At 40.6% G+C, this 15,349-nt stretch overlaps 1 protein-coding gene across 1 annotated transcript; it reads right to left on the reverse strand.

Moving 5' to 3' along the window:
- Positions 1–673: 673 nt before the first annotated feature.
- On the reverse strand, positions 674–1,627 carry LOC107149086 (olfactory receptor 2A5-like). Its single transcript, XM_015493864.1, is given in 3 exon segments — positions 674–847; positions 849–1,393; positions 1,396–1,627. Coding segments are annotated over 3 exon segments (951 nt in total).
- Positions 1,628–15,349: the final 13,722 nt, after the last annotated feature.

The following is a 15,349-nucleotide window of genomic DNA, read 5'->3' on the forward strand; positions in this document are numbered from 1 at the left end:
GCATAATAATGAACTGCCACTCACATTTAATTTTGTCATCTGAATTCCAGAGAAGGTAACTCCTTAATAACTTCCTCTCATAGTTATTCCAAATGTACATTCTTTCTAAACCTTTTCTAACTAATGAAACAGATTAAGTGGAGATGAAAGAAGAAAGAAATCATAAACTTAAACCTCACTTTAGCTTTTCTTAAACACAGACCTAAGAGGCTCATTCAGATGACTTTCCAGGGTAGAAGTTCTGGATCATACTCCGGCTCTACTCAAGCCCTCTCCACCCCCCATAGGGGCTGATCAACCCAGGCTGCTTAGCCCTGTGGGGTTACGTGCACATCCGCAGCAGCATACAGCCTGTGACACTTAGCATGTCTTGGGGCAATAAGGGAAAGGGAAATCATGGAGGAATTTAAGAGAAAATTTCAGGGAACTATGCCTCAGAAGATGCGAAGCCACTGTGGGGTAGATCTGGCAGTAGGAGTTCATGGCTGCTTGCCCCTGTGCTTCACCCCACCTGACCCTTGTCTCCACGCCTGTGCCCTCTGTGCCTTTCTGCTATGCTTTGTGGTCATGTCAATGCCCTGTGTTTAGGGACAGCATGTGATCGTTCCTGATATCATAAATCTAAGAGGTGAGTCACTGAGGCATTGGCATCCAGGCCCTACCTCTTTTACCTTCAAGGTGTCCCGCCATCTCTCCACCTTGATCTCTTCTTCCACAGCACCCTGCGCAGGGCACCCTTGACTTCTGCGTTCCTCAGGCTGTAGATCAGGGGGTTCAGCATGGGGTTGAAAAGGCTGTAGAACAGGGAGAGGCTCTTCTGCTGCTCCTCAGGGTGGCGGGACTGGGGGGGCCATGTACATGACGATGGCGCTGCCAAAGAAGAGCCCCACCACACAGAGGTGGGAGGAGCAGGTGGAGAAGGCCTTTCTGCGGCCCTCCCCTGACTGGATCCTCAGGATGGCCAGCAGGATGCGCGTGTAGGACACCAGCACCCAGCACAGGGGCCCCACCAGGATGAACACAGAAGCAGCAAAGATGACGACTTGGTTGAGCCTGGTGTCGGCACAGGCCAGCTTGAGGACAGACAGGATCTCACAGAAGAAGTGGTTGACCTCGTGAGGCCCACAGAAGGGCAGCCTCAGGATGAGGACTAGATGGACCAGGGCCAGGAGGGAGCCACATGCCCAGGAAGCAGCAGCCAGGATGGTGCACACTCTCCGGCTCATGATGACGGCGTAATGTAGGGGGTGACAGATGGCCACGTATCGATCATAGGACATGGCCACCAAGAGGAGACACTCCGTGTGAGCAAACGCCATGTATAAAAAGGTCTGCATTATGCAGGGAACAAAGGAGATGGTCTTTTTCTTGTTCACGAGGTTTGCCAGCATCTTGGGACATTGTTGGAAGCATAGGACATGTCGACGACAGCCAGGTGAGAGAGGAAGAAGTACATGGGGGTGTGCAGTCTGGGGTCCAGACAGATGAGCCCCAGGATGGCCCCGTTCCCCAGCAGGGTGAAGGCGTAGAACAGGGAGAAGAGCCCGAACAGGAGCATCTGTGTCTTTGGACCGAGTGGAAATCCCAGAAGAATGAGTTCTGTGACCCATGTCTGATTTTCTGCCATGCCCTTGTGACAGTACCTCTGTGGTCACTGCTGTGGCAGTGAGGCGTGTGCTGAGGACCAAAAGCAGATCTGGATTAGACAGTAAATGGAAATAGAGGGTTCACGGTGCACACCATGCGCTGACTCAGCAATCTCTTCAAGTCATTATGTCGAATCGTTTAATCCACAGAAATGCAGAAAGAACACTTTCTTCAGATAACTCACATAATAAGTGAGCCCAGGTTGTCATATGTTATTTACCTTTCTGCAGAATTTTGTTTATCTTTGACTGGAAAATCCACATTTTTACTATAGTGGCAGTTACAGAATAAATTATTTTTCAGAATTACTAATCATGCTATATTTGAGGAGGGACCATAACCCTATGTCATGTGTTTTCACTTTCTCTATTTATCTAGTTTTCACATGTTGTCCCTACTTTCTCTTCATCAGTTAATTTTCTCTCATTCTATAACTTAGGCAAAGTACATTGCACACAGCGGGTACTCAATAAATGACCAAAAATAAATGTATGAATGAAGGGATGAGCTTTACAAAGGCAATTTCAAAGAGATCTGTTTCTCTCAGCCTTTACTAGTTTTAGCAAGTGAAACTTGCATTAAATATTTTACCTCCTGATGTTACCCGGGATAATCTGGCTTTTTTCCTTCTGGGCATAAGCAAGGAGTAACACCATTAATCTGGATAGCATTCATCAAAGTAATCCCTGATATTCTCGAGATAAGTGGCTGTTTGTGTAGGGTTGCAATACCCTATTCTCACCCCTGCTACCATCCCACCCTCTTGCAGGGCTGTTTTTCTGGGTCTGAGTAGTTGCTATTTCTGAAACAGCGACCCAAAGTTGGACAATGCCTACACAGTTGCTGAATAGATGGGTGGATGGACAAACAGTCTCTTATTAGGAATAACAGCCAAAGTTTATATCCTGCATTTTAATGAAGTCTCAAATTTTCTTTAATTTTTGTTCTGGCAGCTATCTTCTCGACCATATGGCCACAGGAGCTTCAGAAAGGAAGAACCCAAATGTTCTATAGAAGTTTACAAATATTGATGACTAAGGCTCAAAGGTCAACTGATGCCTGCACCTTTCACATGTCAACCCTATCTTCAGCTCTGAAAACTTCCTGCCCCTAAGTTGGCCCTCTATCTCCCATCTGGTGTACTGACTTCTAGGGCCTTTCCTTCCTCCAGACCCCAGCTTCTCTGAACTACTACATTTTGCAAAACATCCTCTACTTTCTGTGATTCTAGGAGCTAGCTCTGGTCTTCCCTCAGAAATCTCGTTAGGTTTAGGACAGAGATCAAGGAAACTTTTGAAGGTCATAATTTAGGATCTTACTCTTTCCGGCAGCTTCTGAAGAGAGACCTTCCTGGGTGCAAGAGTTGTCACTAATCTTGATGCAGGCTGAAGCAGGGACTGGGCTTGCTCAGTGGCAACACCAGCAATGCAGCTTTTACGTTGAAGCCATCTCTACCACGCCCTTCCAGATCATCTCTAGGGACCCCTGCAGGGACCAGGATACACAGCGCTCAGATTCCACCTGCACCAGGAGAACCAACTGTTGTTTATCATTCTGTCTGCATTTCTGTGGGCCCTGGGGATGGACTTTCAGAAGCAACAGAGCAGTGGGTGATGACTGAATACCCAGCTGGATCTATACACGTGAAACCCTTCTAGTAACAAGGACATGCAAACTCCCGGGACCACACTGCAAATCATACTCCCCAAGTATTTGGATGGTGACAGGTTCACGGGTCCCAGCCTTGGCCCAGAAGGAATAGGGGAATGAAGAGGAGGTGGAGCATCATCCTCATGAGATGAGAACTTGAAAATCCCTCCCTCCTTGGGTACGTCTAACTTAGATGTTGGCAGCAAGGAAGAAAGACTTCTATCAACCTCCACACTGTGGTGAGACGTGTTCTGAGGCCTCTCTATGTAGAACTTGAGATTAGATAAAAGATCTAAGAAATAAAGAAAGACAGAAGTGACAGACTATCCTCAGAGAGGCGTCCTGGGAGAAGCCCTGGTGTTTAGAGGGTGGCATGAGACAAATTCACATCTTCACTATGACATCCTCATGAAGTTCAGTGAAACTTCTGATGAGTCAGGCTCAGGGATTCTATTTAAAGTCACATAATAAAAGAGAGGACTCCTTAAAACTTTTCTGATTGTCTTTCTTATGTGCATGTCAGTGGTGCGTGCAGTGTGTGCGTGTGTGTGTGTGTGTGTTTGCTACTTGGGTAAAGTGTTAGAGATGGGCATCCACAGTTAATGTGTTGGATCCCACTTGGTTTTTTACTTGATAGAGATACAGGTTGCAGATATGTGAGTCAGGTGTTCACTGCTCATAAGAGGGGAAGGAGCTACGTCCATGATTCTTGCTCACAGACTACCAAGCACTTACAGCATGCCTATCTCCATGGACTGAGTAATAAATCTCAGAAAATAATTATCCTGGAACTTCAGGGGGAGTGTTAAGGAGAATTTACATGCAGTGATTAAGAAAATAGTCAAAGCACTGGAAAAAAATAAATGTATTGACCAAAAAGTGGAGAATTACAGGAAGTATTACCATCCTTCTCAATTATCTATAAATTATTCAAATAGGCATATTTATGTTCACAAACATCTGTGTAGATACTTAATGCTTTTCTTATTTGTGTACTAATTCACCAATTCAAATTACATTTATTGAGCATTTTCTGTGTTTGGGCATTGCCCTAGACTCTTAGACACTCTTTGGGAAGTCTAGGATGGATAGGATATGAAAGCTGTGCTCCAGCATATAAGGAGTGCATAGCAAAAGAATGATGTGGAGAGGGGTCAGGGACCAGCGTCTGCACCACGACAGGTGCTGCACTTCGTTGTGAAGGAAGAGTAGCATAGTGTGGCTAAACATGTTGTTACAGAGATTGCTCATTGGTTAATGTGGAGGAAGCTTTAAACAGAAAAGATCAGAGACTGTGAGTCAAGCTGTCTGGTGAGTGTCTGTGTTTGAGTGACAGATGAAGAGTACCTGAACTAAGGTGGAAGTCCTGGGGATAGCAGGAGGAAATGGACGTGACACATAGTCCACAGTCTGTGGGTATGTGTGGATGCAGTTTGGGTCATAACTTAATGAAGAATCTTGAGGTAACATGATAAAATATAGCAAAAACAATGGATCTACCCCACAAAATACAATTATTATGAAGCTGAAATTTTAAAGTTCAAGTGTTGACTACTTCAGAGTATCCATGACCCACTCTTCCCCTGCCTACCTATCGCTAGGAAACAGAATATGAAATAACATGCAGACTATTTAATTAGAGATTCTAGTAACTTAGTTATTCCTTCTTCATTTTAAGAAAATTTTGACTTTGATTTTAGTTTATCTTCCCTCGTTCTTGACAAATAGATTGTAGGTTGATCTTTAATAACATTGACTAAATAAGAGGTCCCTTCCAAAACTCTGATACAGAATTCCTTGCAGCCGTGTTGACATCCCTCACTGAATGTGAGCTGGGCCTAGCTAACACCTTCCACGTCCAGGAGGCTCATGCTGTGGGCCATTGGCAGCGTGGGGAGCAGACAGGACTCCTTCATGCTCTCCAGTCCTGGACTGGAGAGCATGTCATTGTAGCAGACTAAAGCAATATAAATATACCTTTCCTATTCTTGAAAACAACTTGCATAACTATATAAAATATGTGAACTACCTGTGCATTAATCAAAGACTTCTGGTCTATCACTGATCAAGAGAATAGGAAGGGTTTCATGTTTTATTAACTAGAATGAGGATAAAAGTCAAAAGGAAACTTGAGAGTGCATGGAAGCTAATGCTCAAATCGAGTTTTTTTTGTTGTTGTTGTTGTTTTGTTTTTGTCTTTGTTTTTCAGTTTCCTAGATTGAGATTTCGGTGGAATTCATATGCTTTAATGATGACTGATATGGAAATGTCCTGCATACAGAATTTTAAATATCCTCAAAGCCTTAAGACCATGGGAGACCTCATCTCCATCATGCAGGGGAGTTTAGATGTCTGAAGTATGGTTACCTTGCTCTTTCTTATTATTTGAGCAACAACTATATATGAGATGAAATTTTCCACTACAGTGAACTATTCATTGTTTAGGGCCTCTCTAATAATTTATTTTGAAATAAATGAAAATTTTCTAGCTTAAATGTATATATTCTGATCAATTGTACTCTTTATGTGGACATATGTTTAGTTGTTATTTATACCTAAAAACTTTAAGCTGAATTCACATTTGTCTCTAGAAATATAATCGCCAAATTTTAAGAGCTTAACTGGCAACAATTATTGAAATAGTAGCTCAGTGCTTGGAATACAGCAGGAACTAGGCGAGGAGCCTTGCACGTAGGCTTTTGTGGAACATTTAACAAACCCCAAGCAGAATGACTTCATAGGAATGAGAAAATGAGAAGGTGAGAGGTTAAGTAAATTTGATCCTTGAACTCGGGTCTGTCTGGCTACCCAACCCATGCCCCTGAGCACTGCTCTGTTCCTTCTGGCATGTTCCATTTGCTGAGCCCCGGAGGGGCTTTAATAAGCATGCCATACAGCTGGGTGCCTGCACCATCTGTCTGGGCTTATTTGCTTTGTGCTTATTACACAGAGCAGCTTTTGAAATGCTTTCTTCCTTCTTTGCTTTTGAAACAATATAAATGCTCAAAGCAGACAACAACGAAATTCATTTAGAATGTCACAGTTCAGAAATCAACTTTTTAACATTTGGTAGGGCATTTTTTTTTTCTTTTTTCAACTTTCACATATTTTTAGCATAACAGAGCTCATACTATACATAATATTTTCTATGCTTCTTACTACTTACCGTAATAATCCATAAAATCTATAATGAATATAATTTTAATAACTGTATACTATCCTAATGTGTGAACACAATATGATTTGCTTCATTATTTTGAGGTATTTAGATTTTTCCATATACTACAAATAATGTAGAGGATTATGCCTATGCATAAACTTCTTCTGTACCTGGTATTAATTTTTTTATTTCCAGATATGCACTTTCTGGGTAAAAGATTAGAAACACAGTCATATTTATGAATGAATTATAAGCAGATCAATGAGCCCTGCTCCACTGTTGAGTAGCTATGCAACTATGGCCAAGAGTCTAATGTTTCTGAGTGGTTTATTCATTTGTAAATTGGATATAACACCAATAAGTCAGAGTTCTCCTCAGAGCTACATAGAAAAATAACTATTATTATATTATGAAATTACTCTTTAAAGATCGATTACTAACTTGTCCATCTTATATATATACAGCTTTCTTACTATATTCTTGCTTGTACTGTTCTGTATGTATGTATATAATTCCTAAACTTTCTTTACCAATTTGACAGCTTTAAATTATGCCTTTTTAACTTACACAAGTGATTATTAGCAAAGTTGAAAGTGGTTTTTATGTTATTATTGACCATTTGTGATTCCTCTCTTGAGAGTGGCTGGTTTATGTTCTTTGCTCATTTACTCATGTGTCTCGATAGACTGTCCCAGGACATGGCAGATGGGAAATAATAATTGACCTTTGAATGAATGATTAAATGAAGGAAGAAAGGAAGGAATATGGAGGACAGTGCATTTATTATTTCTTGCATTCTTTGTTAGATTCTGTGGTTTTGTTTGCTATAAATATTTTTTCCATTGAATATATGAATTTTTATATAAAATTTGTATTTATTTAGTCATTTCAATAAAAGAATCATATGACTATTGTTTTCCCAGATCATATGATTATTGTTTTCAAATAAAAATAGGCTAAGTATAAAATCAGAAAAAAATAGTGCATGTTTATATAGAAAATTGAAGCATAAGTCAATGATGTTCAAACTTCTTTTCACTTAAGTCCAAAACTTCTTACATTACTTAAGGTTGACATCTGAAATTTTTAATATAAATTTGTATAGTTGAAGGGATGATTTGGATTTAAGGATTGTGTTAGTCCGATTTTCATCACGATGATCAAAATACTTGACAAGAATAACTTAAGAGGGGAAAATTATTGGGGTGCACAGTTTTAGAGGTCCCAGTCCATGATTGGCAGGCTCCATTGTTCTGGGATCAAGTCGAGGCCAAACATCATGGCAGAAGGGCATGGTGGAGGGAAACTACTCAGTTCTTGGAGCCAGAAGTAGAGAAAGGAAGAGAAAGAGCTGACAAAATACGATCCCCAAGGGCAGGCTCCCAGTGACCTGCTTCCTCCAACCATGCCCCACCTGCCTATAGTTACAAACCAGTAGTCCATTTAAATTATAATCCATCAAATGGATTAGTCCACTGATGAAGTCACAGCTCTAATAGTCTAATTATTTTATCTCTAAACATTCCTGCATTGTCTCACATAGCTCTTTATGGTGATACCTCATATCTAAACCATAATGAAAATGAATTTCTTCCCCCTTGTTATTTAACAAAAAATCAGTTTTGAAAATTTTTACAGAAAATTTGCAAATATATTACCCAAATCTCTACTTCACCAATTCCCTGTTAATATGTATTCCATCTCCTTTTTTCTTTTCCTTCCTTTTCCCTCTTTAATTCTAATTTTTCTTCTTCTGAATTATTTGAAAGCAAATAGCAAATATTTTGCCCATAACCACTAAATACTTCAATGTGTATCTCTTCAAATCAAAGATAAAATCCCCCATAACCACCATATAATACCCGTAATTAGGGAACAAACAAGTGTAAACCACCATTGTCCGACCCACAGACCCCAATTAAATTTCGTCAACTTCCCAACAATGCTTCTTTTCGTTTCTGCTCCAGGATGCAATACAGCAACTTGCACTGAACTGTTTGTCATGGTTTCATTCTCCTTCATTCTGAAAAAGTCATTCAGTCTTTCTTTTGCTTTCATACACTAAATAATTTTTAAGAAGATTGGCCTTATATTTTACAGAATGGCCTGTAACTGGTCATATTCAATATTTCCGAATGATCAGACACAGGTCATAGTTTCTTGGCAAGAATATTCCAGAAACAGCTCTTTGCTCATCCTGGTCCCCAACACTGACCCATCTAATGACTGGAAATGTCTGAACTTTGACTTACTGATTATATTGGTGTTAGGTTTCTTGATGTAATGTCATCAGCTTCCCTCTAACCTATTAGAGCTTTGTTGAAGATATTCTAATAGTGCATCAACATGTTGATGCTCTTCAGAACTTCATCTGTTGGGTTTAACTTCATTGGTGATTCTCACTCAATCAGTCTCTATTCTAATGATTGCCAAGTGGCTACTCTCTATGTCCATCATTTGTAGTCTGTTGCTCTCCTGTTAAAAAGGAGCTTGTGCATCTTTTCAATTTAATTTTTATTTATTTAATTATACAAGTGTGGGCTCATAAGTCCACATTTTATTTGTTGGGTTGTAATCTGTTATTTTCATTATTTGTTTTTATTGGCCATATAGCACCATTCATGGTCCCTTCCCGATGGCACCTGCAAAGTCTGCTTACTCCACCACTCCTTAAATACTTCCTTTTTTTCTGGTGTAAAAGACATTATCAGCTCTTTTTATTTTCACCCTAGGATTAGCCTTCTCTTTGGGAGCCATGTCCCTTTGCAGTACAGAGGGTATTTAAAGCCAAGATCTGGCTTCCATGACATTTGCTGCCAAAGGACTGTCAGGACTTCTATCTCAGCAAACAGAGGTAAGAAACAAAGACAGGAAAGAGATGCATTTACACTCTTAGATATATACATGCACACACACACACACACATATGCATTTATGTTTCTATATATATACTTTAAAAACATGATTTCATGAAAGTAATAAATCATACTTCACCAAAATGTAAAACTTATTTTTCTTTAAAGAACACCATTTTAAAAAGTGTCAAAGCAAGCCAAAGAATTGTATAAAATATTATAATACATATTTGTGAGTAGGACTTCTATTCAGAATATCTAAAACACTCTTATAGATTAATAAGAAGATAAATGGACCGATTAAAAAGTGTGCAAATGGTTTGAACAGATACTTCATGAAAGAAGATATACAGAAGGTCAATAATCACTTAAAAGATGTTCAGAATCATTGGTCATCAGGGAAATGCAAATTAAGACGACAGGCAGATGTCACCAGTCTGTAAATATGGTTAACATTAGACAGCCCAACTGTGGTGAAACGTTGATCAACTGAAACTCTCACATATTGCTAGTGGGAATGTATATCGTGGATTGAATAAGTGTCCCTCAAAGGCCAGGTGCTAAGTTTTTCCCCCATGTTGGCACTATTGGAAGGTGGTGGAACCTCTGGGAGGTGGGACCTACTGGGAGGTCTCTAGGTCATTCAGCGTATGCCCTTGAAAGGGATGGAGGGACCCCAGAACCCTGCTCACTCTTTCTTGTTTCCTGGGAAGAGTGATTTTACTCTGCCATGCACTTCTCCCATGAAATGCCTGTTAGAGACCTAAAAGCAACAGGGCCAGTCAGTCAAGGACCGAAACCTCCCAGTTTGTGAGCCAAAATAAATCTTTTATCTCTTCAAGTTGATTTCTCAGGAATTAACTGTAGTGATGGAAAACTAACATAAAATGTAAAATGGAACAGCAAAAATCAGTGTCAGATAAAATAAAATGTGCACTCAGTATACGATCCAGAAATTTCACTTTTGGATGAGAAAGTAAATACTTCCAGGCATTTGAAAGCAGAAGTCCACAGAAGAAATATAAATGTTCATAGCTACTTTTTAAAAAATTATAAAATTTAAAATAATGCAAATATTAGCCAATGTTTATAAATTATCTATATGATATATATTATATCATATATAATATGCATATGGTATATCCCTAAGATGGAATGCTACTCAAGAATTAAAAAAATAAACTCTTGATATATGCATTAACAGGTGAATGTTAAGTAAAAGAAGTCAAGAGAGAGAAATTGGACACAAAAATGTATTCTGTATGATTGCATTCATATGAAATTGTGGAACTAGTGAAACTAATCTGTGATCACAGAATGCTACAGTGGTGGATCAGTGGTTGTATAGTGCAGAAGATTGGGGCTCAGGGATCCATTGTAAATGGACATCAGGATCACTTTGAGTGTGGTGGAAATGATTGATATACTCATTATGGTAAGTTATTATACCTTACTGGACTATACTCTTAACATAAGCACTTTTCATTGTGGGTAAATTATAACTCAATAAAGTTGACTATAAAAGAAAATTATTTCATACCAATGACTCCATTTACAATCCTATACCTCTGGCACTTTCTAGCCTGCCACCATTCCACAGTTTTGAATACTTTTTCCAAATGTGAGCAAGTCCTCAATGTCTGTATATTCAGTTATGATTTGCTCAGGACATTCAATCTCCCAACCATGCTACCTCCACACCCCGCACCCTGGGATGTCTTCCAAGCACAGCCACAGTCTTGTACCCCCACTTCCACCCATACCGGAGCAAACATCCAATTGCTGATTGCTTCTTCTGAAGACTGGAAAAAAACAGGAGATGAAACTACGGTTGTTTGGGATTGTATTCTCTTGCCTATGTCATCAGTTTCCACTGATTTCCTTTTTCTTTTGCTGTTGTCTCTCATTGGAAATTCTGTATATGGTATTTTATATAGGATAGTCTAGCTAGTCATTTTGTTGATATTTCCTCATATTTGAGTATTGTGGTGACCTGTGCAGCATCAACAAAAGATTCTCAAGTAGAGACAACAGGAGATGAAGAAAAGCACAGAGACAAAGAAGACACAGAGATATTTTCACAAAAAGGTGGGGCCAGGTGGGACACTGCTAATGGAGAAACAGTGACCCAGAACCAGCTCTGCAAGTTTATTATATAGGATCTCATATTCAGGAAGTTAAACTATAGGAGCATTCTAAATTGTTCAAAGCTTGAAGGAAGTCAGAGGCTTCTTTGTGCACTAAAAAGTTACAGAGCTAGAAACATTTTTTGCATCTATCCTACTGTTGCAGTGCAAAGAACGTTTTGCTATAATCCTGCTGCTGCACCCAGGAAGCCTATTGTCCTGAGACATCTGATAACTGTCAGCATCAGAGCCCAGAGTCAAAGCTGATAACATCCTTGCCTTTGGTGAGGAATGTTTCCCATGCTTGGCTTTTTGCTGATGCAGCAGAATCAGTTGATGACTGGGGGCTTATCAGCTCTCCACAGAATATCTCCAGGTCTGTGTGATTTATCCAGTGAGTTCTTCCATCTCTTGTCTGAGAGTGAGCTCCAGAGACAGTGCACATGGAGGCTGAGGGGCAGGAAGAGCTCTGGGGCTGGCGTTTGCTCATCCGTCAGCATTTAGGTTTTCACTCAGCTTCTCTGATTTCAGATCAAGCCTCACTGGCTACTGTTTTGTCTGGGATTCAGAATCCAGGGATTCTTATCCTCAATTTCACCATAGAACAAGCCTGTAGGCTCCTTCCTAGGATGAGTCATTGCCTCGCTGGGTGAGCAGGGGCTGGAGGTCAGAAGACCCACCTGCCTCATTGATGGGCTTTGATGACACCTCTACCCTCCACTGTGGTCCTGGTCCTCATGTTAGAACCTTGTAGGGGTTCCTGGTGGTAAACTCATTGTCTTCCCCTCTGCATGCTACTGAGCTGGGTGTTTCTTCTCCTATAAGTTAGTTACTATTCCTCCTTATTATTTCCACATTAAAAACAATAATACAATTTCTCTTGTATGCATATCTCCTCTCCCATTCTATTGTTTCTGTGGGTTACACCTTTAACTTTTTTGCCATTTCAGTGGTTCCTGGGGAGGAAGAAGAGACACACATGTATTATATATCCACCTTGCTTTTAGAGATCTCTTATGACCATTTATAGTCATATATTCCTGCCAACTAATTTTCACTGTAAGAATCTCTCTAAAATGATTTGACTTAAATTGATCTGTTTTCACACATGAAAATTACCTGTGATATTCAGGAAAATCTATTAGTAGCTCATTGACTTGTTTCTTTTTATTTTTTTTCAGGATGTATTTAAGAAATGGAGGTATTCACCTTTTAATTGTGTTCTAAATCCTTTATAAAATCCCAGTAGAAATATTATAATGACATCTCCACTGCCTGGAGTGTCTAGATGAATCACATCCACCCAAGGTTCCTTTTCCAGATGGTGGCCATTAAATCCAGTGTGAATGCAAGCTCTAACATCTCAAAAGAATGTGTCTCTTCAGCAGTAAATGTTAGTTTGTTTCATCACTTGGCTTCATGGATGCAAACTTACTTCTACAAAGTAGAATTCCACCATGAATTTATTCATCAGTTCAGTTAAATGTCCCAACTGGTTTGAGTGTAGGCAAGCATATGCACACATTCTTTGCATGCTGACTTCTTGGGGATCGTCTGGCACATCCCCCAGGTTTACTGAAGATGGGGACTGGGCTGAGTCTGGGGACAGGAGAGCTAAGAGTGAACATGTGTTCCTCCCTGAAGATCTGCCCAGGACTCCAGCTCCTCCCTCTGACTGTCCCAAAGCCAGCACTCAAATAGGAAGCCAACTGGGAGAGCCTAACCTTTACCTGACCTGTTCAAGCCTTCTGGAGTGTTCTCCTTTGCTTTCCCCTGCCCTGGCTGGCTGGGAATGGCTCCAGAGTTTCTAGTTGGAAGGAATGTGTGCCTGTGAGCCGAGCCTGACAGGGAAATTGCCTTCGGGGCTCTCTGAAGTTTTCAAGTGCTTGCTCCCCTGGAGCCCCAGCAACCTCTCTTAGTGCACTAAGAACCTGCGGCTCTGATGCTCTTTAGAGAACTCATTAAAAAGACACAGCTGGAAAGCTGCCTCTGGCATCTTGGCAGATATGAAAAAATTTTAAAAAAATTAAAAAACTTTTTAATTGATCTCAAAGGAATAGAAACTATTTCAGGATTTAAAAAGTCAGTGTCAGAAAAAGTATCTCCTTGTGGATTTCATTAAAACTTTGCCACTGTTAATTACAGGAGTGGTGCTCTCAGCAGGCAACTGTTCTGAGACCACGGGAGCCCTTGGGGTTTAGGGGGAAAGTCCTAGTTACTGGGCTGCCAGGGACCAGGGCTGATGTTCTGGTGGAGCGTGGAGACACCCACCTGGGAGACTGGCGCTTCCAGCATCTCATCAGTGAATTGAGCTCTTTTCCCATTCACCGGTTTAGATAAAGAATAATAAACCAAATAAGCTGCCATATATTCCAGGCACAGTTCTCAGTTTTATATAAATTTTTGCCAGTCATAAAAATAACATGCAAATGTGAATATCTAATACCTCCCTGTTCATAAAGAAGCAAGCTCAACCAAGTTAAACACCTCAGCCATACAAACAACAGTCCCTGAATGGAAAGATATCCCAAAGCCATTTCCACTATTCTGCTAACAGAGAGCCCAGCAGGAAGGCAAGCATACCCTCTGCCCCTCCTCACAGTGCCTTGCTTAACCATCAAAACAACCACCCTGCCTACATTTTTCCTTGGAAACAGTAAGGAAGACAAAACAAGGCAACATTACCTGAAGACATGATGACAGAAGCTATAAGCTAGAACTTCTTAAGTTAACAGTATTCCAATTTTAAGAGTTCATGCTGCTAGCGTATATCTGTCTCAGTTGCTACTGACCTCAGGTCTAACTGCACCATCCCCTTGGCACTAACTCCATCTAGGTGCCTTTGCTGATTCCTGGATATAATAGAACCTTTCTTAATAGGCAGACACTCGATTGGTGCCAAATGACCTGCATGTCTCTGTTCCACTGTGAGCCCTCACTAGGCTCATGGCATGAGAAATGCTTGGGTTAATAAACTACAGAGTTTGTGTAGACCCTGCCAGGAGACGATGCCAAGACAAGATTAGCTGTACAAGAGATTTATTGTGGAAATGTCATAAGGGAAAAATGGAGAAGATCCAGAAAAAGCTGGGAGGGCATTGGGTGCAGCTCAGATTCCTGTAAAGATAGAAGGAAGCAAGCAAGGCATAGCAGAAAGTCACACAGAAAGAAGGCACAGATTATGGTAACTTGAGGGAAGTTTATTAAAGGGACTATTAAAAAGATATGTGTGGGATAATCACAGGAAAGGTGCAAGATCTCAGGATGCTGCAGGATCCTGAGGTGGAAATAAAACTCCTTTATGACCTCCCAGCCTAAAAGAGAAGCAGGTGTGCTGTTAATACCTGAGGAGGACTATCTGGAAGGAGTAGCCTTGTAGAATCTGGAATCTTGAGTCACACGTGGCCCTGCAGGAAGTGAATAAATACTCAAATTCAGTCTCCTCCCTCTCTCCTGTTGTTGCCTTAATTTTGAAAAAGCCAAACCTAATAGGAAGCAGAGGGTAGCAGAGCCCCATGCTGTAGACCTTACAGATCAGTTTTACCAGAATCAGGGCCCGTAGAGAGATATGGAGTTCAGATATGGAGAAAAGAATGCCAACTAGTAAATGTAAAAAGGAATGGCAGAATTATAAAGTCACTATTTTCTTTTAGCCTACTTAATAATTGATTCAAGCAGGCAATGGGTGCTAAAGTAATTGGCTAAAGATGTCTTGGTCAATAGCAGCCTCCAGTCTCCAAGATTCATGCTGTAGGGTGCTCATCACTTACCAAGCAGGGACAGGCCCCTTTACAATGGAAAAATCTGGTGGAAACCACTTGCTAAATCACTAAGCTTGGCATTTTATCAATAATGGAGCACAATGACATCATCGCCTCCTGGTGGGACCCACTGAGAACAGCAGAAGCTAT

Source organism: Marmota marmota, unplaced genomic scaffold (assembly GCF_001458135.2).
Source record: "Marmota marmota marmota unplaced genomic scaffold, marMar, whole genome shotgun sequence".
NCBI lineage: Eukaryota > Metazoa > Chordata > Mammalia > Rodentia > Sciuridae > Marmota > Marmota marmota.